Source organism: Narcine bancroftii, chromosome 13, assembly GCF_036971445.1.
Source record: "Narcine bancroftii isolate sNarBan1 chromosome 13, sNarBan1.hap1, whole genome shotgun sequence".
NCBI lineage: Eukaryota > Metazoa > Chordata > Chondrichthyes > Torpediniformes > Narcinidae > Narcine > Narcine bancroftii.
Window position 1 is genome coordinate 14,531,501 of NC_091481.1, and position 23,314 is coordinate 14,554,814.

Genomic DNA, 23,314 nt, shown 5'->3' on the forward strand with positions numbered 1-23,314 from the left:
TGGGAGAACTGGTGTACTGCAGTGTTAAGAAACTGCAGGTTTTAGACTTACTTGTACATTTCACAATCATTTTAAAGCTTGTGATCAGTGCTTCAACACTACCCTCTGCTTCTTTTGTTTATAAGCTGTCGACTATTTCCCTTTCTCATTGGATAGAAAACTGCAATTTCTTTGTCCATTTACATTTCTTTTCTCATTTATGTTTCTTTCACCCATTTAAATATTAAAATTTCAACAATTTTTACTTCAATGTGGTATGCTCCCTTCCACTGTTATGTGACTATTGGAATCTTATATTAATTTGTTTGACTCTTTTTGTTTAACAATCAAATTTACATTAACTTTTGGTTTGGCCTGAGGGTTATGTTCCTTTTTTTTGATAGCTTATAATGATATTTAAAATGATCTTGACATATCCAAGAGCTTTAACTGTGTCTCAGTTATTAGAACTCTCTTCTTTGATTTCCAGGTTTGCCACCCACTGAATAAAATCTGAGAAACAACAATCCAATATTCAGTTCACAACTAAAAGCGTAAAGAAAATTACTTTAGTGTTTGTTAGAGTGTGCAGTGTGAAAATTGCTGGTTCTATTTCCTATATTTCAATGTTGAAGAAGTGTATTGATGAAATGAAATGTACACACACTCTATGAAGCAGAGAGATTTAAAAGGTTCTTTGTTTTGAGTACTGGATGTCCATTATCTGGCTTGAGTTGGGGTGAAAAGTTGCAGATCTGAAAGTAAAAACCCCTAATAATGGCGCAGTGTCTTTACATCACCTGCAATCGGGACTGAACCTGCGTTCAAATCCAATGCTGTGTGTAAGGAGTTTTTATGTTCTCCCTGTGTCTGTGTGGATTTTCGCTGGGGCCTCCAGTTTTCTCCAACTTCAAAATAAGTACCAGAATGTCGGTTAACCGGGTGTAATTTGGGCGGCACAGACTCGTAGGGCCAAATTGACATGTTACAGTGCTGTAGGTCTAATTTTTTTTTAAATCCAAAAGTTTGACTACATGGAATTTTGGTTAACCTAATATTTTCTTCTTTCAGTTACCCCAGCCTCCTGATTATTCCACAGACGATACAGGACAACACAATGCATCGCATATCACGGTGTTACAGACAGAACCGCTTCCCTGTTGTGTGTTGGAGGAATTCTCGCACGAAGGCAGTGCTTCTGCGATCAGCTGGACTGCATGGGAAGAGTGTTGTTGGCTTCTTCAAATCCCAGAATGCACCAACTGCAGGTACCAACCATAAATGTCAAATAGGGAGAAATGCATCAGTGCTGTGAATGAGAGTGTAGGTGACTGGCTCAGAAATGTATTACAATCAGCAGAAGTTGGAGTGTTGCAAGTATTACACAATTTCAAAGGCTGGAACTGTGCGTATTGAAATTATGGATGTTATGTGCACTGAACTATTACAGATAATAAAAGTGACTATTTATTTGAGAATTCCTATGTAACAGCCCACAGGCAGTGAGTGTTAAACATTCAGAGAGTTAAATAGGCAGTGGAGTGGTAAAAACACAAAATGCTGGGGAAGTTCAGCAAGCAAAGCAGTGTCCTTTTTTGCAACAAAGGCAAAGATACAGAAACAACGTTTTGGGCTTGAGCCCTTCATAGTGGAGTAGAATTTTGATGTGAGTGTGTGCAATGTTGAATGGTCTGGGCAGATGTCAGGTGATGGAGACAGTGAACCTTTTGGCAACAAAGGATACTTATCAACAATGTGCTCTTTTTTTCTTTATGCAGCGAATAACAGTCAGATTGACAATCCAAATCACTTTGGAAGTTTGCGCCTACAGATACTGAAATCCCAAATTTTTATGATGTTGTTGCTATAGTCATCCTGTCGCTGTTCTAATGTTAGGTTCTTTATTGACTGTAGCACAGGAGTGGCTTCTTCCTGCTATCACAAGCAATTGCACTGAGAAACTTGCCTAATATAGTCACAGGCTCAGTGACTTCATTTGAAGAGAAATAGCTCTGAGTAGGGTGGGGGTTTCTGGTCATTTGCATCTTTTAAGTGGGTCCTTTAAGTAGCTTTGATAATTCCAGGGAGAGGTTTGGCTTCTCCAATAGTCTATCATTTCTAATGGTGGGGCTTGCTTTTTTAGCAGAATAATACTGCTCTACAGGGCCTATCTCCGTGTGCCTTTGACTAGGTGTTGGTAGGGGACAAGTTAGTGTGGCCATTTCTCAGTGAATGTGACTTGTGTGTTTTATTTAGTTCATCCTAAACGTGATCCATAGACTGCATGAGATGCACCATTGTATGGTATCAAACATAATTGATGCTGATGTACCTATCCCAGTGGTTCTCAACCTTTTTCCCCCCTACTTGTGTATCATCTGTGGTATCCTATGACATAGGTGCTCTGAGGTTAGTAAGGGATTACTTAAAGTGGTATGTGAGTGGAAAGAAAAAGGTTGAGAATAACTGGCATACCCAGTCAAGTGGAAACTATTTCATCACAAGTCTGACTTGTCCATTATAAATCCCAAAGATACTTCAGTAGTTTTGAAAATGAAACTCTCCCACAGGCTCTTACCCACTTTAGTTAACTTGGTATTTAAAAAACCAGTTTAGTTTCAGTTTAATGGTCAACATTGACAATGTAGGATGGAGTCTAATAAATGCATTTAGATGTTAAAAAGGCATTGATTAACCTCTCTCTTTTTGAGATGTCCACTGTCTGGCACTGGTTTGATATGAATATCACATAAAGCCAGTGCCAAGCCAGTCAAATCCTGTTGTTACCACATTCTGTTGTTTGTAGCATGAACTGCAGCCTTTTCTGGATTGTGAATTAAACTGAAACCATGCATACCCTCTTCTGGACTTTATTGGAATTCAGGAACAAGTCCTCCATCCTGTGCCAACATTTAGTGAAATTATAACTGATTTGGGATCTGCCTATACCTGCTACGCAGAAAATTGCAGAAAATGGCAAAACTAGCCAAGTCTATCACGGACACTAACACCAACCTCCTGTCCTTTGAGGACCTCAACGTGAGATGCTGCCTCAGGAAGGCAGCTAACATAGTAAAAGATCCATGTCAACCCAGTCATGATCTCTTCGTGCTGCTACCATCAAGCAGAAGCCTGAAGTCCAGCATCTCTAAATTTAAGAATAGATATAATAGATTTTTTTTCCTCACAGCTATCAGGTTCTTGAACCTCCCCATGCTTTCCTAACCCTAACTATAAAATACACTGGGACCACCAAAGGTCTGCCTGCATTGTTGAAACATCACTTTTTTTCTTGCACTAAATGCAACTAAATATTAATTTATTTATCCTTGTTTATGTAATTATTAGAGCTTTTCACACCACAGTGTAAAATGAAGACTCCCAGGAAATTTTCCCGGTAACCCTCCCGTGAACCTGTGGTGTGAAAAGGTCGGCCTGGGAATTTTAAATAGGTCCATAGCTCGGACCCAGGTAAATTTCCTGGACCATTCTCTCCCTGCGATGTGAAAAGGTAAATGGCCAAACAGGGGAAGCCTCATGATGTAGGCGATTAAAATGAAAAGATTCATACCTCCTGACAACAGCAGGCCGCTTCAGCACATTGCAACAGTAGCATAATACAGGATGAATGGCTCTCCTCATTAACCATAATCCCTTAAGCAGCTGGAACCTTCTGGATTTCCTAGAGTGGTTCCAGCTGCGTGAGGGATTATGGGAAATGAAGTCGGCCATTCATCTTGCATTGGGCCGCCATCGCGACATGCCAAAGTAGCCCCAAAGCGTGGGGGTGGGGCAGGAGAAAGACAGCTGGGGGAGTGGACATCCAGGGCGGGGTAAGGGAGGGAAGGAGCAGGCGGAGTGGGAGGGAGCAAGCGAGTGACCAACGGACAGACGGGGGTGGGGGGGGGTTGCGTTTAACTTACTTTTACTCCCGTGAGTTCGTAATGCGTCATTGGTTGAGGGTGGGGAGCCCCCACCCACTAAATTTTCGGAAGGGCCAAATTCCTGTGAATTTGGACTGCGGTGTGAAAGGCCCAGGAGGTCCTGCATTCCCGGGAATTGCACCAGGACAAGAAAGCTCACCACTCAGCCGGCGGTATGAAAAGGCCTAGAGATTTCCTTGTGATTTTAACAGATTGTCTGAAATTAGGGTGATAACAGATAACAAAATGTAAATGATTTCTGTTCAATTTTTTGAAGGTGCTTTTAAGAAATATATTTTTCTGTTTCAGGTCCTTCTCCAGCAGACTCCACCAGTATAGAGCAAGAGAAGTATCTCCAGGCTGTGATCAATTCCATGCCACACTATGCAGACACGGGTGGGCGTAACACACTCAGCAGCTTCACTTCCACTCACATGAACAGTTCAGGTTTGTGAAAAATTTTCATTTGGAATCTATTATGGTTTTTAAACAGCCGTCACGATAATTTCCTGTTGATAATTTTCTCATTTACCCTCCGTAGTGGTCATTCAAACAGGAAGGACTTTTACAGTAAAATACCTGAGTCCCGGTAATGTACAGCGTCAATGTGGTCCTATTCATTTAGTCCATTGTTGCAGACTGCCTGCAGTTCAGTTAAGTCTGCACGCAGTCCACAAAAATGTCATGGGCTGACGCTAGAACATTTTGAAACGGGTAGTCCCGTTCTGAACTTTTTACAGAGCCTGTGTTGCGGGAAATTTCGTGTTAGGCAGTGGCCGTGTAAAAACCATAATTAAGAGATGTAAAATGTGGATTGGGTGCATCCAGAGCAGTGGTTCGCAACCTTTTTCTAACCACTCACATACCAATTTAAGTATTCCCTATGCCATAAGTATTCTGTGATTAATAAGGGATTGCTTAAGGTGGGATGTGGGTGGAAAGAAAAAGTTTGAAAACCACTGTTTTAATCATTCCAAATTGTTTCGTTATGTGCACAGTTTCATAACTCCAAAGGAAATGGGCCAACGACAATTTTTCTCAAGCAAAATATTTCAGTAATAATTGGGTCTAGAGCAGTGATTCTCAACCTTCCCTTCCCACTCACACGCCACCTTAAGCAATCCCTTACCCATCACAGAACACTGATGGCATGGGGAATACTTAAAGTAGTATGAGAGTGGAAAGAAAACGGTTGGGAACCACTGCTCTAGAGGGACCTGAACTGCAAGTCATACTAAAACAGCATTGGTCAGGCTCGTCTAAGGAATTCTGGTCATCCTTTGTGACACAATCTCTCATATTGCTCAAGTCTGTGATTAATGTACTTGTGCCTCACCCACCCACCCAATCGTGCCATACATATTTTACGTACCCCCAAAATGCCCACTTCACCATTAAAAAAAAAATCTTTCTAGCTTAAAACTTAGATACAACAGTAAGATAGCATTTGAAATAGTGGGCAGCGTTGTGGTAGGGCAGTGGAAGTGCAGCTTATGGATTCTCAATGAAGAGAGATCCATCTTTTTTGGCCTGTTGTCCACCAACTCGCCCTCTGAGCGGTGTTGTACTTGATCTTTCTGTATCCCTGCTGACATCAAATCTTTCCTGACTTCTGTCTGCATTATGCTTTGTTCTGGGATCCTTTACGAGAGTTGTATTCTGCTCCAGGGAATCTGCTCTTGACCTATCTCCTGTTATGTCCTGTAGACTCATCTGATAAGCAGAGGCAGCCAAAGATTGGTGTACTGATGAAACAGGTGATGAGTGGAAAGGAAGATGTGCCAAGTTCTTTCAGTCGCGGAGGTGAGAATCACTCTGAAACCCTGCGACGTGCTGATTTATTATTAAGAATCCCGACCTCTAAATTTGTTTTCTGGGCTAGTTTCCCTCCAACAAGTTCAATGGGAGAGAGGTGCTGTTGGATTGAATTGTCAGCACTGATGCTTTATTCAACAGGAACCATTAGAATAAACCAGCACATGAAAAGTACAGGGCTTTCAAAAAAAAAAGCAATGGGAAATGCATTCTAATCTCTCAACCACCCATCTTCCTGTAAAGTTCCAGTGTCTGCTCAAACTGGTGAATTTGAGGAGATTTAAAATTCACTTTTAGGAATCCGAGTAGCTGTCATATTTTCATTTGTTGACTCTCCCTATTTGCCCTTGAGAGGGTGGTGGTGAACTGCCACCTTGAACTGCTACAAATCTTCTGGTGAGGGTACCCCCAGTATAATGTAATAATATTGCTGAAGAACTTCTGGGATTTGGATCCAGCAGTGCATCAAAATCCCCAGTTGTCTTCTCGGAGAGGTTTGGGTCCATTCAAAAGATTGTGTACACAGGCAGCCTCTGTGCCTGTAGTGATGGATATACTCTGCGCTGTATTATTGAAATAAAGAAACTGGTATTTGATTGAGTGGTTTAGAAATCAGAGTATGATTACCAAGCAGGCTTTTTGCGTTCAGTGGTTTATGAGAACACTGGAATATATAGATGTCCATTTGCAGTGACTGGTCCCATGCAAGACCATGATGGAAACTAAATCTGGAGATCTTCCTTTGATCCTAAGTAATTACTCCCATTCAGAGGAAAGCTGTTGAATTTAAAAATGTCCAACCTGTTGCTGAGCAACAGAATAACGTTAATGTGCAAAGGGGCTGTATCTTTTACATGGCACACAAGTAATCATTGAAGAGGAAAAGTCAGTGTGTTCTTTACGGTAACATGTCCTATGAAAGGCTTCAATATACATTCAGTAGTTTGCAGTAGATATTTATGTTCCCCGTATTACATGGTCATGGACATTGATATCTCAAGACTTTAATACTAAATACTATCATTGTTTTGTACTACACAATTGTATCTGTGCCAAAGAGTAAGAGATGCCGATGTGCCTTGTTATGATCTATAATGAGTTTCACGATGCCAGGTAATAAATTGCAGTGGATATCTGTACACCTGCTAAACTACAATCATTATTTCCCCCGTAATAGCCAGAAATAAACAAGTGGGCATCTCTTCTGTGGTAAATAATATTGAGCATGTGTGCAGTACACTAAATTAAGCTGTATTAAAGACTATAATGAATATAATTGTATTCAATACTAGAAGGAGGTGAATATCATTGCTCATTACAGGATTGTAATGGGAATCAGTGTTCTAGGTTGTGATGGATGTTGGAATGTCTTGAATTGGACTATAATGAATAACAATGTGCTGCACAGAGCACAACCATCATTGCTAATTGATGCTGGTATGTCTGACCAATGCAGCTGATTAATGGTGTGTATGGTCACTGGTTTTGAGGCCTATCATGTCATCTGTATTTAATTTCTGGAGAAAGTTTGCCAACTTACTCTTATGCTGTCCTTCTCAGTATTAGGAAACAGAGCCAGACTCATCACTCTGGCAAATCAAAGGGCCACAATGAAGGGGAGAGAAAGCCCTCAAGGTATAGTATTGAGCACAAGGAAAGTAATCTACATTACCCTTGTGTTTGAAAGGGCTAACATCAAGAATAAGCACGAGCAAGAAATAACCTGTTTTGGCACGTACAAACTGACATTGCCTGGTCTAACACCTTTAACATCCTATTGCATGCTCTTGACTAAATTAATTGCAGATTAAGCCTTTGCTCAGCAGCAGTCTAAGGCTGCAAGAGATGAATATGCATAAATTAGCTGTATCTATGTACAATAACATCCAATAACTGCATTTCAGACAATATATAATCCAAAATCTATTGAAAATCTTGCAACCGCATGCAGCCTGCTCTGTACATTGTTGACCTTTTCCTTTAAAACTTGTGTTGAACTTGAGATAATCATAGCCTCTCAAATTTTTTAAAATATTTTTTTATTTTTCACACTGTGAACCATATCAACCAAAATATATACAAACGTTTCTCATTAAATATACATAGTGGCATTTTCTCCCTTTTTTCCCCCCTACCCTCCCTCCCCCCCCCTTCCCACCCCCCTCCAAAACCAATAAATATTCAACATATACAATACAATAAAACCATAAAACAATGTCTTCACACAATGAAAAATAAACAAGAAAAATGTGTCATCTACTTCTATATACGCTGAATCAAGTCGTTTAGTCTTCTTAATCATTGTAGGGGGTGGAGGTCCGAGGCAAGCTCTTTCTGTTATGTTCCATGTATGGCTTCCAAATTTGTTCAAATAATGTGACTTTATTTTTTTAATTATATGTTATTTTTTCCAATGGATTACATTTATTCATTTCCATGTCCCATTACTGTATTCTCAGGCTCTCTTCCATTTTCCAAGTTGACATTATACATTTTACATTAGCTACTGCTAAGGCTCTCATAATAAATCTTTTTTGCACTTTATCCAATTTGAGGCCTAATTCCTTACTTCTTATATGACTTAGAAGAAAGATCTCTGGATTTTTTGGTATGTTATATTTTATGATTTTATTTAATATCTGATTTAGATCTTCCCAAAACATTTTTACTTCCGTACATGCCCAAATTGCATGTAATGTTGTTCCCATTACCTTCTTACAGCAAAAACATCTATCTGATAATGTTGGATCCCATTCTTTTAACTTTTGAGGTGTGATATATAACCTTTGTAACCAATTATACTGTATTATGCATAACCTTGTGTTTATTATATTCTTCATAGTTCCAGAACATAACTTTTCCCAAGCTTCATTTTTTATCTTTATGTTTAAATCATTTTCCCACTTTTGTTTAGGTTTGTAGCTTATTTCATCCTTTTCCTTATCTTGCAGCTTGATGTACATGTTCATTATAAATCTTTTAATTATCATTGTGTCTGTAAAGCTGCTTCCTTCTGGTAATCTCAGTCCGTTTCCCAATTTATCCTTTAAATAAGCTTTCAGTTGATGATATGCAAACATTGTACCATGAGTTATTCCATATTTGTACTTCAACTGTTCAAATGTTAATGAATTATTTCCCAAAAAACAATTTTCTATTCTTTTGATTCCTTTTCTCTTCCATTCTCTAAAGGAAAGGTTATCTATTGTAAAAGGGATTAGTGGGTTTTGTGTCAATAACAATTTTGGTATTTGGTAATATGTTTTTTTTTCCTTTCTAAGTGGATCTTCTTCCATATATTAAGTAAATGATGCAATACTGGTGAGCTTTTATATTGCACCAGCTTTTCATCCCACTTATAAGATATATGTTCCGGGACCTTCTCCCCTATTTTATCTAGTTCTATCTTAGTCCAGTCTAGTTTTTCCCTTGTCTGGTAAAAATCTGATAAATGCCTTAATTATGCATCTCTATAATAATTTTTAAAGTTTGGTAACTGTAAACCACCTTGGTTATACCTCTATGTTAATTTATCTACCGCTACCCTCAGTTTCTCCCCTTTCTTTATTATTCTCTTTAGTTCATTAAAGAATTTCTCTGTTAAGGGAATTGGCAACAATTGAAATAAGTATTGTATCCTTGAGAAGACATTCATTTTAATGCAATTTACCCTCCCTATCAACGTTAGCGGTAATTCTTTCCAATGTTCTAAGTCTTCATGCAATTTCTTTATTAGTGGCTGATAATTTAGTTTGTACAGTGGCTTAAGTTATTATCCAACTTGATACCTAGGTATCGGATTGCCTGTGCTTGCCATTTAAATGGTGATTTTTTTAAAAATTCTGTATAATTCATGTTACTCATTGGCATAATTTTTATTTGTGTTGATCTTGTACCCTGATATTTCTCCACACTCCTCCAATTTCTTATGTAATTCTTTTATTGATTTTTCTGGTTCTGTTAGGTATACTATGATGTCATCTGCAAATAAGCTGATTTTATACTCTTCTCCTTTATTTTTATCCCTTTTACTTTATTTTCTGTTCTTATCAGTTCTGCCAATGGTTTTATTGTTAAGGCAAACAATGAGGGGGATAATGGACATTCCTGTCTAGTTGACCTACTTAATTTAAATTGGCTCGATACATATCCATTTACTGTTACCTTCGCCAACGGTCCATTATACAATGCTTTAATCCAATTAATACATTTTTCTGGTAGATTTAACCTCTGTAATACTTTAAATAAATAGTTCCATTTTACTCTGTCAAAGGCTATTTCTGCATCTAAAGCAACAACCACTGTTGGCTTCTTATTTCCTTGAACTGCATGAATTAGATTAATAAATTTACAGACATCCTCTTTTTGTCTTTTCTTAATAAATTCAGTTTGACCGTGTTTTACTATTTCTGGTACACAATCGGCCAATTGTTTGCTAATAATTTTGCTATTATTTTATAATCTGAGTTAAATAGAGATATTGGTCCATATGATGCTGGTGTTAATGGATCCTTCCCGGTCTTTGGTATTACTGTAATTATTGCTGTTTTACATGAATCTGGCAAGTTTTGTGTTTCTTCCATCTGGTTCATGACTTCCAGGAGAGGAGGAATTAATAAATCTTTAAATGTTTTATAGAATTCTATTGGGAATCCATTCTCTCCTGGTGTTTCATTGTTCGGCAGCTTTTTTAATATATCATGTACTTCCTCTATTTCAAATGGTTTTATCAGTTTGTTTTGTTCGTCTTCTTGCAATTTCGGCAGTTCAATTTTAGCTAAAAACTCTTCTATTTTATCATCTTTCCCCTCGTTTTCAGTTTGGTACAGCTAATGTACAGTTTTAGTTCATAAAATTCCTTAAAATTTTCATTAATCTCTATTGGGTTATATGTAATTTGTTTGTCCTTTTCCTTAATGCCAATACAGTTCTTTTACCTTGTTCTGTTTTAAGTTGCCAGGCTAATATTTTACGTGTTTTTCTCCCAGTTCGTAATTCTTTTGCTTTATTTTCATTATGTTCTTCTCCAACTTGTTCGTTTGTAATGTTTCGGTTTTTTTTTGTCCGCTAATTCTCTCTCTTTTGTTATATCATCCCTTTTTACTAGTTTCTTTTCTGTACTTACTATCTCCCTTTCCAACTGCTCTATATCCCGATTAGTTCTTTTTCATCTTAATTACATAACTTATTATCTGCCCTCTAATGAAGGCTTTCATTGTGTCCCATAATATAAATTTGTCTTTCACTGATTCCGTGTTTATTTCAAAATATGTCTTAATTTGGTGTTCAATAAACTCTCTAAATTCCTGCCTTTTAAGTAGCATGGAGATTAATCTCCATCTATATGTTCTTGGTGGGATGTCTTCCAGTTGTATTGCTAATAACGGGGGTGAATGATCTGATAGTCTAGCTTTATATTCAATTTTCCTAACTCTCCCTTGAATATGGGTTGACAACAAAAACATATCAATCCTTGAGAATGTTTTATGCCTACTCGAATAATATGAATATTCCTTCTCTCTTGGGTGCTATCTCCTCCATATATCCAAAAGTTTCATTTCCTGCATTGATTTAACCATAAATTTGGCTACTTTATTCTTTTTGCTTGTCTTTTGTCCAGTTTTATCCAACATTGGATCCAAATTAAGGTTAAAATCCCCTCCTATCAATATATTCCCCTGCATATCTACAATCTTCAAAAAAATAGTCTGCATAAACTTTTGATCCTCCTCATTAGGTACATATATATTGAGCAAATTCCAAAATTCTGAGTATATCTGACACTTGATCATTACTTACCTCCCTGCTGGATCTATCATTTCCACCTCTATTTTGATTGGTTTTTTCTTTGGCTTGGCTTCGCGGACGAAGATTTATGGAAGGGGTAAAAAGTCCACGTCAGCTGCAGGCTCGTTTGTGGCTGACAAGTCCGATGCGGGACAGGCAGACACGATTGCAGCGGTTGCAGGGGAAAATTGGTTGGTTGGGGTTGGGTGTTGGGTTTTTCCTCCTTTGTCTTTTGTCAGTGAGGTGGGCTCTGCGGTCTTCTTCAAAGGAGGTTGCTGCCCGCCAAACTGTGAGGCGCCAAGATGCACGGTTTGAGGCGTTATCAGCCCACTGGCGGTGGTCAATGTGGCAGGCACCAAGAGATTTCTTTAGGCAGTCCTTGTACCTTTTCTTTGGTGCACCTCTGTCACGGTGGCCAGTGAAGAGCTCGCCATATAACACGATCTTGGGAAGGCGATGGTCCTCCATTCTGGAGACGTGACCCATCCAGCGCAGCTGGATCTTCAGCAGCGTGGACTCGATGCTGTCGACCTCTGCCATCTCGAGTACTTCGACGTTAGGGGTGTAAGCGCTCCAATGGATGTTGAGGATGGAGCGGAGACAACGCTGGTGGAAGCGTTCTAGGAGCCGTAGGTGGTGCCGGTAGAGGACCCATGATTCGGAGCCGAACAGGAGTGTGGGTATGACAACGGCTCTGTATACGCTTATCTTTGTGAGGTTTTTCAGTTGGTTGTTTTTCCAGACTCTTTTGTGTAGTCTTCCAAAGGCGCTATTTGCCTTGGCGAGTCTGTTGTCTATCTCATTGTCGATCCTTGCATCTGATGAAATGGTGCAGCCGAGATAGGTAAACTGGTTGACCGTTTTGAGTTTTGTGTGCCCGATGGAGATGTGGGGGGGCTGGTAGTCATGGTGGGGAGCTGGCTGATGGAGGACCTCAGTCTTCTTCAGGCTGACTTCCAGGCCAAACATTTTGGCAGTTTCCGCAAAGCAGGACGTCAAGCGCTGAAGAGCTGGCTCTGAATGGGCAACTAAAGCGGCATCGTCTGCAAAGAGTAGTTCACGGACAAGTTTCTCTTGTGTCTTGGTGTGAGCTTGCAGGCGCCTCAGATTGAAGAGACTGCCATCCGTGCGGTACCGGATGTAAACAGCGTCTTCATTGTTGGGGTCTTTCATGGCTTGGTTCAGCATCATGCTGAAGAAGATTGAAAAGAGGGTTGGTGCGAGAACACAGCCTTGCTTCACGCCATTGTTAATGGAGAAGGGTTCAGAGAGCTCATTGCTGTATCTGACCCGACCTTGTTGGTTTTCGTGCAGTTGGATAATCATATTGAGGAACTTTGGGGGACATCTGATGCGCTCTAGTATTTGCCAAAGCCCTTTCCTGCTCACGGTGTCGAAGGCTTTGGTGAGGTCAACAAAGGTGATGTAGAGTCCTTTGTTTTGTTCTCTGCACTTTTCTCGGAGCTGTCTGAGGGCAAAGACCATGTCAGTAGTTCCTCTGTTTGCGCGAAAGCCGCACTGTGATTCTGGGAGAATATTCTCGGCGACACTAGGTATTATTCTATTTAGTAGAATCCTAGCGAAGATTTTGCCTGCAATGGAGAGCAACGTGATTCCCCTGTAGTTTGAGCAGTCTGATTTCTCGCCTTTGTTTTTGTACAGGGTGATGATGGTGGCATCACGAAGATCCTGAGGCAGTTTACCTTGGTCCCAACAAAGCTTGAAAAACTCATGCAGTTTGGCATGCAGAGTTTTGCCGCCAGCCTTCCAGACTTCTGGGGGGATTCCATCCATACCTGCTGCTTTGCCACTTTTCAGTTGTTCGATTGCCTTATATGTCTCATCCAGGGTGGGAACCTCATCCAGCTCTAGCCTTAGGGGTTGTTGAGGGAGCTGGAGCAGGGCGGAATCTTGGACTGAGCGGTTGGCACTGAAAAGAGATTGGAAGTGTTCTGACCATCGGTTGAGGATGGAGATCTTGTCGCTGAGGAGGACTTTGCCGTCTGAGCTGCGCAGCGGGCTTTGGACTTGGGGTGAGGGGCCGTACACAGCCTTTAGAGCCTCGTAGAAACCCCTGAAGTCGCCAATGTCCGCGCTGAGCTGGGTTCGTTTGGCGAGGCTAGTCCACCACTCATTTTGGATCTCCCGGAGTTTGCGCTGAAGATGGCTGCATGCGCGACGGAAGGCTTGTTTCTTCTCTGGACAGGACGGCTTTGTAAGGTGAGCCTGGTGGGCAGCTCGCTTCTTTGCCAGCAGCTCCTGGATTTCCTGGCTGTTTCCGTCAAACCAGTCCTTGTTTTTCCTGGAGGAGAAGCCCAGTACCTCTTCAGTGGATTGCAGTATGGAGGTCTTCAACTGATCCCAGAGGGTTTCAGGGGACGGGTCCGTGAGGCGGGTTGCAACGTCGAGCTTTGCTTTGAGGTTTGCCTGGAAGTTTCCTCTCGCTTCGTCTGACTGCAGGTTTCCAACATTGAACCTCTTTCTGGGGGCTTTATTGTTCCTGGGCTTTGGCTTGAAGTGAAGGTTGAGCTTGCAGCGAACCAGCCGGTGGTCAGTGTGGCATTCCGCGCTAGGCATGACCCTGGTGTGGAGCACATCTTGTTTGTCACTTTCTCGCACCAGGATGTAGTCCAGGAGGTGCCAGTGTTTGGATCGGGGATGCATCCAGGTGGTCTTAAGGCTGTCCCTCTGCTGAAAAAGCGTGTTTGTAATGACAAGTCGCTGTTCTGCGCAGAGCTCCAACAGGAGGCGCCCATTGTCGTTGCACTTGCCGACGCCATGCTTGCCCAGGATTCCTGGCCAGGTTTCTGAGTCTTTGCCGACACGAGCGTTGAAGTCGCCCAGGATGACAACCTTGTCGGCTGTAGGGGTACGTTGGATGAGGTTGCGCAGGTCGGTGTAGAACTTGTTCTTTTCTGCTGGTTCCGCCTGGAGGGTTGGAGCATAGACACTGATGAGGGTGATGTGACGCTTGTTTTGAAGTGGGAGTCGCATGGACATGATTCGGTCCGAGAGGCCTGTCGGAAGGTTTTCGAGTTTGGAGGCAATGAAGCTCTTGACCATGAAGCCTACACCAGATAGGCGTCGTTCATCCGAAGGCTTGCCAGACCAGTAGAGTGTGTAGCCCGCTCCGCGTTCTTGGAGGCTGCCTACATCTGCCAGGCGGACTTCACTGAGAGCGGCTATGTCGATTTTTGTTAACTAGTATGGCTACACCTCTAGCTTTTGAATTATATGCTGCTGCCGCTACGTGTCCTACCCAGTCTCTCTAACTATATAAGCACTGGAATATCTTAACCAGAAAGGCTATAGTGATTCAAGACAGTGGCTCATCGATACCTCTCAAAGCCAAATATGATGGACAATAAATAGTGGACTTGTTCGTAACTTCTTTTGCTCATCAATGAGCAATAAAAATATTTTTAGGAAATATTTTCTATACCTTCTCCAGTGCCTTTTTTAATAATATCGATACCAGTTATGTCCACAGTGGTCCAGCCTAGATTTGTGAGTATTTAACATTTCTATTCATCCAGATGTGGTCCTTGCCACATTTCTTTGGACTTTAATGACCTGATTGATGTGATTTGCTGCTTTTAGCAATTTGTGTATCTGTATGAACAAACATCTTTTTAAAATATTTTATTTTAATTTTCATAGACTCATCAAACAAACATTATAATCTTTTTTAACATTCATATAATAGAGTCTGTAATTATAACCCCCCCCCACCCCCCTACCCTCATACAACTGAAAGTACTGTCAATTAAATTACCTTGATAGCAAAGCAAAAAACACCTCATAAATTCCCCCCCTTCTCTTTTCCCCCTTCCAGTTTATTTTTACCCCCGGCACCAATAACCAAGCTAGTGCCAATTTCCACTGCCATTTTGAGATGTAACCAATGCACCCATCTACCACTTGTATGACCCTCCCTTGAGCTCCCCGAATTAATTCTTCTAATACACATTAATCTTTAAACATTAACGCTATGAAAAAAACATATCCCCCATCATATTCCTCACAATTACAAAAATGTTTACAGTCCATCTTTCCCGATTGCCTCTTTCCACCTTATTTATATTTACATTTAATCCCAAAGCAGTGGCAGGGTTCTTACAAAGCCCATTGCCTCCCTTGGATCCTCTCTTTCCCCTCCCACCCGTACTATCTTCAGTGTTGCCAGGTGAAGGAGTGTAAACGTGATTCCTTTCTGTTTAAGGCTCTTTTTAACCGGGTCATATTCCCTCCTGCTTTTCAATAGCATTGCGCCTATGTCCGGGTAGAATAAAACATTCTCCCCCTCGTATTCCACCGGACCCCTCACCGCTGCCACCTGTAAAATCCTCTCTCTCCTGGTACTGTAAGAGCTGTACCATATAGAGTGTGGCTGTTTGTTTGGCCCCAGGCGGGGTGGGTGAGTACAAGAAATTGGTGGGCCCGTTCTATTCTTAGATTATTTCCAATTTGTTCCCTCCTCAGCATAATATCTCCTCTTCTTAAACCTATTTAGATATTTGTTTTCCAAGATCTTTTAATTTACTATCATTATATTGCAATTTAATTGCCAATTTTTGTCTACTTTGTAAATTTATTAATGTCTTCCTGTTATTTGCCATTAACTAACTATTATTTGAGAATCTGTGTCTGTTCTTGTACAGTGAAACCCCTGATATCCTGCATCTATGAGGATTTGTAGATGCTGGATAAGTGAATTTTCTGGTTGCCTGATATTGAGTGTTACATGATTGACAAACTAATGGCAAGACGTACCAGTTTTAAACTTCTGTATTTTTTACCTATTTATTTTCCATGATTTTTTTTCTGCCAGTTGATTGAGGTTGCCAGTTGATTGAATTCTGGATAACGGGATAACGGGATTTATTGTATATACAGTCTCTGGATTTTTTGATGACTAATTTCATTATCTCTTACCAGTGACATTAAATTGACTGTTCTGCAGTTCCTTGGACGTTATTCCAGTATTTGAAAAGGGAGTTGAGAACATTACTGGCTTTCAGTGATTTTTAAAAAAAATTAAATGTAGACGTACAGCATGGTAACGGTCCCTTTCGGCTCATGAGCCCATGCTGCCAAATTACACCCAATTGACCTATAACCCAAGTACGTTTTGAACGGTGAGAGGAAACAAGAGTTCCCGGGGAAAACCCACGCAGACACGGGGAGAACATACAAACCTCTTACAGACAGCATGGGATTCGAACCTCGGTCCTGATCACTGCCACTGTAACAGCACTGCACTAACAGATATACATGATCTGGCACTATTCCCCTGTCCGGTGATTTTTTTAAAATGCAAAACGAATGTTTCTTCCCACCTACTTTGCATTTGCATGAATGCAACCACCCAGTGATTTCATCGTACCCAAGTTAAATTATTACCTTTCTAAAAAATTTTAGCACTTTTGAATTGTTTTGAATGGCACGATTGGATGACAGACTTCATGATAAATTTGGAAGCATAGTTACCACTTTGCTGTCATGTATATCCCTTTATTTTAAGTTAGTTTCCAATTGCTCATTTTACCACTCTACTGGTAAATAAAATGTGCACTCTGTCAATCCATAAACCATATTACTTTGGAAACAAAACTGCAGATACCTGAATCTGAGACGAAGACAAATGCAAAAAGAATTCAGGTGGTCAAGCAGCCTTTGTGGAAACCAGTCAATGTTTTGGGTCAGCAACACTTTCACATCCTTCCCTGGTGTGCATCACAACCACTGCATTCTCGTGATCCCTCCAAACCCACATCTCCTTCTAGAACTGTTCGCATGACCCATTTTCCATCCCTAACTCTTTCCTTCTCCTACTCAGCTTGGATTTATCAGATTAATGCTGGTTGTCTTCACAACATAGATCCAGTGCAGGTTGAATTTGAAGTTGAAATGTCAACTCAACGTTAATTACTAATTTTCCTCTCTTTTCCAGGGAAATGGGGCAGTATTCGGGGTAGTGGACGATTGAATGCTTATTCTTTGAATTCAGATGTGGGGGTCCGATTAGCAGGTAGAGAGACGTTGTCCTCGCAGGCAAATGGAGGTCCATCAGACTCGCATTATTTTAGGCAACAGCGGGCCGGCCTTTACATCATTGGAGAGAAGTCTCAGCTAAAAGTAAGACCACTATCTTTAAATACTTGACTCGGATCTTACAGTTCAAGTTCATCTTGTATAATCAGTAAAGAAATAAAATAATATAAATGAAGATAGAACAGCAATAGAACACCTCCATGTCTCGGCTCTTGTCTCAAAGTATTATCCTCTTACTCATTGCTATTGACTCAAATTGGATATTTACTACACCTCAGAATGCTGTGTAGAATAGCCCAATGTCAGTTTAAATTGGAACCCAAAGAGGAATCCGAAAAACGTTTCTGTCTTGTGGGAATGGTTTTGGCAGCAGATGTCGGCTGAGTAGTTATAACTGACTGGAATTAGCAGTCAATATGAAGGCTAAAAACTAAATAATACCCAATATGAATCAGTAAAAACAAATGGTTGATATCCTATTCTGAAGATCTCCTGTTTACTCAAGGTTCAAGAGAAAGAAGAGGCTGATTTAAGAGTTGTCTGATTGGGCTAAAGTGACAGTGAAATCTTTTTGCCGCTGGGCATCTTTCAAAATGTATGGAACCTTAATTTGCAGAAAGCAGGAAACTCAAAAAATTTCATCCTTTGTCCAGGGGGCAAAACAGGACCCTCTGCAACAATGGGAGGTTGTCCCCATTGAGATATTTGATGTCCGACATGTGAAGAACAGCTTTAAGAAACTGATGAAGGCATGTGTGCCAAGTTCGGCATCCTCTGATCCTAATTTGTCCTACTACCGTTCACTGGAGGAATCAGACTGGCTCTCTCAGGTATTTTAACATTGTTCTTTACTCCACGTTTGACTCTTCATTTTCTCCTCCAAATATGACACTTCCTCTTCTGTCTTCTCATCTGGCACTAAACCCATTTTCACCTATCCAGCTCTGATCATTTTCTCCCTTTTCAAGCTTGGATTCTCCTTTTTCTTCATCTTTCTCTGACCTTCCCACTTTCCTCCTACTCTGACCCATCTTTTTGTTTTCCTTGACTAGTTGCACAAGTTGCTCCAGGTCTCAGTGCTGGTGGTTGAATTATTGGACAATGGATCCTCAGTGCTCATCAGTCTGGAGGATGGCTGGGATGTGACCACTCAGGTACCTGCTGTTAATGATCAGGCTGGTGTTCATTTTCACGGCCTTAAAACCATCTTGTCAACTTACATTGTTGGTATTCTTTATACACTTTTAAAAGGAAATTGTCTCTTAATCATTATTTTTCTGAATTTCGCTCATAACTAGGATCTGCTTGTTGCAGGTGGGGTTCAGTCTCCACAGTTATGAGCTGTGTTCTTAGTTATGTATTTCCTGGGAATGTGTTAAAGGGGAATTCCAGCATGTTCAGCTGGGAGCTCACCTGTCACAAACCACAGGCTCACCAACACCTTTCTACATCCTCTATGTGCATCCATGCTTCCATTCATACAGAACTGTGCAAACTTTCTAAAAAAGTGATTGAAAGACCATATCTTGACTGACAGTTCACTTGACCACAGCAGAGTCGAAAATGACCATGTCCATATCTGACCTGAAACATTTTCTATCCCACTACCACTGAGTCAAACTTAACCAAGAGGTAATGGTTTTTTGTTGAGAATGCTCCGTGATCTAAGTAAAAGCACAAAAATGGTGGAGTAACTAAACAGGTCATGTAGCATGCTTAGGAGGTAAAGATATCCAACCAAAGTTTTGGGCCTGAACCCTTCTTCGTGCAAAAAGAAGGCTCGTACCTAAACCAAAAGGTTCGGAGTGAGGGGAAGAAAGGGCAGGGGGAGGAGAACAGGCCAATAGGCATAAGGCCTTAATTGGACATGGATAAGAGGACAGGAGAGGAAAGGTTTTGTGTAACTTGGTCAGGGATGGTGCAACAGACATTTTTTAGATTCACTGTGGGCATGTCTTTAAAATAGTAATGGAGCAGCATGAAGACAAGAAAAGTATATTTGGGGTTGAAGCAGGAAAGAAGGTCTAGCTGAAGGAACAGTGTGGGGCTTTTCGGCACTTAATGTGATCAGTGTGTGGCCATTGGCAATAACTATAAGGTGTATCTTGTATCTGGCTGAACATTTTTCAATTAGATCAGCCTCATGGTTCTAGTCGAAGAGCCGAGGGGATTAGCCATGTGTGTGGCCAATGCTATGACACAACCAACATACAAAAGAAAAACTGGTTATTAATTTGTGCTGTATGTACATTTTGCTCTGTATATACGAACTGCACCTCAATAAAAAAAACTTCTTCAATTGTAACTCTTGGAGGAAGTAAGTTTTTCAGTACCAAATATCAGTGTGAGTTGTATTTATGTAATATCAATAAAAACATAAAAGCTCCATAGAGCCTGAATTTATTTCTAAAAGAACATTTGTCAACAGAATTACATTATCCTCATTTAGAACCAAGTAAAATGCACTTGAAGTTCTCAATTTTGACCTCCATAATAATAAAGCTATTGAGAGATGCAGAAGCTGCAAAAAAACAGCCTAAACTGAAACACTTATTTGGAAAGACTGTACAAACTTCATCTAAAAATGGCAGCAAAAAGTTGATGCTGTCCATGAAAGAATCCAACAATGGGACAAAATACTCCTCAAGATACCAAAGGGAATTCAGGAGAAACTTCCATTGTGTGATTTGAATGTGGAACTTGACTCCATGGGGATTTATTGTTGTAAGAGTATAGGAGAACTTGGGGGAATTTGGATGAGTGTAAACCATAAATAGTAAGTTGTATTGATAACAAATTGAAGAGTGTTGGAAGTAGGCGATAATGGGTTCATGGAGGCAGTGAGATAATAGAGCTTTCCATCATAACATCTAACTTCTCCTGAACATCTTTTGTGCAGTAGAATTTGAGGAATGGATATTCTCACTTGTTCATGAATTGCTTTCAGGTTGTGTCCTTGGTGCAGCTGCTGTCTGACCAACATTACAGAACATTGGAGGGTTTCCGCCTTCTGGTTGAGAAGGAATGGCTATCATTTGGGCATCGCTTCAGCCACCGAGGTGCTCAGACAATGGCCAGTCAGAGTAGTGGCTTCACACCAGTCTTCCTACAATTTCTTGATTGTGTCCATCAGGTAAGTGCATTGTAAAGTGGCCCTTGGCTCTTAGGCCTTTTTTCATTTTGTAAGAAACTATCCTATCATTTTACATCTAGGTTTGCAGATTTCTTCTCCATGTAGTTAAAAGACTCAGATAATTCACCTGCCTTGCAAGTTGTCTCTCTATCCCATTTATATCTGCTTCAGCCGTTCTATAACTAATTAGAGTTCAAGGAAAAGTGGAAAGATTGCTATCTGTGCCCTGACAAGGTTCTTTAGTGATACACCTGATAAATTGTTAACCCCCTAATGATCTTCTTTGATCTAATTGATCCGTTCAGATAGTATTTTCATTTAAATGACCCATCAGGCACAAAGTATTGAATGAAATACAGTAAAACCCCTGGTATCTGACACCTATGGTAGATGCCGGATAAGTGAACTTTCCGGTTGCTTGAGATTGCATGTGGCGTGGATTGGCAAACTAAATGTGCGGCAAGGCAATTTTACATTTCTGGTTTTTTTTTTCCTCTTGATTTTATGCAATTTTTTTGACATTACTTGAGACTGTCAGTCTCTCAAATTCCAATAACGGGAATTTTATTGTAATTGTCTTATTTTCTGCATCTTTCTTTTGAGGCTTAATATTCTCCCTCACTTGAACACAGAATGACTGATAGTGTTATTTTGAAAAGAATATGGAAACTGGCGATGTGTGCTGACTAATATTTATTCCATTAACATTCATAAGGTTATCTGGTCATTATTGTATTGATGGGAACTTGCTCCATTCAAATTGGCTGCCACATCTCCTCCTTTGACTCAGCTTTTAAAAGTTTTTAAATGCTTTGGGAAACCTAGTGGTCATGAAAACTATTAGGAAAATTTAAATTTCTTTTCCTTTTCGTAACATCATCAAATAATACACACAAGCAATATTATCTTAGAATAATCAATAGCATTTACCTCGACCTAGTGAGTAAGATTCAATGATGGAAGAAGTAAAGGTTACTAAGTAACTCAGCTATATCTTGGTTTAGATGATTAATTTACTGACAATCTTCCAATGATTGTAAATTGATGAGGTTACATTACATTTTGTCCATCTGTATAATTGGTGTTGGCTTCCGAAAGTCAATCTATTAAACTGTGTGCTCTGCATCCTGTCAGTTTCCATTTTGCATGTCCTCACAATTCATACTCAATACAGTATGGTTGTTTCATCTATTGGCTGGGGTGGCTGGGAATCTCAATTTATTTTTCCTGTAAACTAAGTACAATAAAATCCTCATTATCCAGAATTCAAGCAAATGGCAAAAATAAATAGGTAAAAAATACAAAAGTTTAAAATTGACACCCCCTAGCAGTTAGTTCATCAATCACAACACACAATCTAATGGGTCCCAATAGTATCAGATAGATGTTTTCGCTGTAAAAAGGAAACGGAAACAACAATTCATGCAATTTGGACATGTGAGAAAGTGAAAAAATTTTGGGAAGATCTAAACCAGATACTAAATAAAATCACAAAAAGCAATATACCAAAAAACCCAGAGATCTTCCTCCTAAGTAATATAAGAAATAAAGAATTTGGACTCAATTTGGATGGAGCACAGAAAAGATTTGTTATGATAGCCCTAGCTGTAGCAAAAAAATGTATTATGTCAACCTGGAAATTAGAAGACAACTTGAGAATACAACAATGGTACATAGAAATGAATAAATGTATTCCATTAGAAAAAATAACATATAATTTAAGAAACAACATCACAATATTCGAACAAATATGGGAGCCATACATGAAATACAATAGAGAAATCCTACCATGGACTTCCACCACCTAAAATGACAGAAGGAGAAGACAACGAAAAGAACTGACTTAGTAAAATTTCTTGTTCATTTTTATTAAGTGACAACATTGTTCGGCGGGTTTGGTGTATCTTATGGATTGAACTTTAAATAAATGGGGAAGGGAGTGAGGGAGGGGGGGAAAAAGGTAGAGAAAATGACACTATATATTCAAGAGAAAAAATGTCTGTATCTTGGTCAATATGGTTTATAGTGTGAAAAATTTAAAAAAAAATTTAAAAATCACAACACACAATCTTAAGCAACCAGCAAATTCACTTCTCTGGCATCTACTAATCCCGAGAAGTGCTGAATACCAGGTGTTTTACTGGACAAGGCCATCACTATGCAATGGTAACAACTAGAGTCAGTAATTGATGAAGTTCTGGTACCTGTAACAACTCGTCATTCTCATTCAACAATAGATCTTTTGTTCCATTCTTGCAGCCAGTTCCTCCCATTGTCTCCTTTCTGTTTTCAGATTCATTTGCAGTTTCCGATGGAGTTTGAGTTCAGTCTGTACTACCTGAAATTTCTGGCATATCATTATGTGTCCAACCGCTTCCGAACTTTCTTGCTGGATTCTGATCATGAAAGGATTGAACTTGGTAAAACTGCAACTAGCTTCATCAAGAAATTATGTTTATAAGAGTGGGAGGGGGGCAAGTGCATGCAGAGGTGGATGTCACTAAATTGTAGGGAGGGTAAGCAAGCTGCTGCAGTTCACGCTTGCATTATTTGGACCATCAAGTAAAGGTAAAGTATCCAGAAGTACCAGCAATTGTTTCATCCAGGGGTCTCGGAAAAAGGA

At 40.0% G+C, this 23,314-nt stretch overlaps 1 protein-coding gene across 13 annotated transcripts in view; it reads left to right on the plus strand.

Annotated features, from left to right (window-relative positions):
- Positions 1-23,314, plus strand: part of sbf1 (SET binding factor 1) — a 137,628-nt gene that overhangs the window by 100,619 nt on the left and 13,695 nt on the right. For 9 of the 13 annotated variants that reach the window (XM_069908248.1, XM_069908249.1, XM_069908250.1 and 6 more), the window contains 9 exons: positions 1,051-1,247; positions 4,212-4,349; positions 5,610-5,705; positions 7,278-7,352; positions 17,458-17,642; positions 18,212-18,388; positions 18,611-18,712; positions 20,506-20,691; positions 22,985-23,111. In XM_069908248.1, the coding sequence (XP_069764349.1) occupies positions 1,051-1,247; positions 4,212-4,349; positions 5,610-5,705; positions 7,278-7,352; positions 17,458-17,642; positions 18,212-18,388; positions 18,611-18,712; positions 20,506-20,691; positions 22,985-23,111 (1,283 nt within the window). The remainder of the gene's footprint in view (positions 1-1,050; positions 1,248-4,211; positions 4,350-5,609; positions 5,706-7,277; positions 7,353-17,457; positions 17,643-18,211; positions 18,389-18,610; positions 18,713-20,505; positions 20,692-22,984; positions 23,112-23,314) is intronic. The other 4 variants (XM_069908259.1, XM_069908254.1, XM_069908255.1 and 1 more) reach the window with 2 other exon arrangements.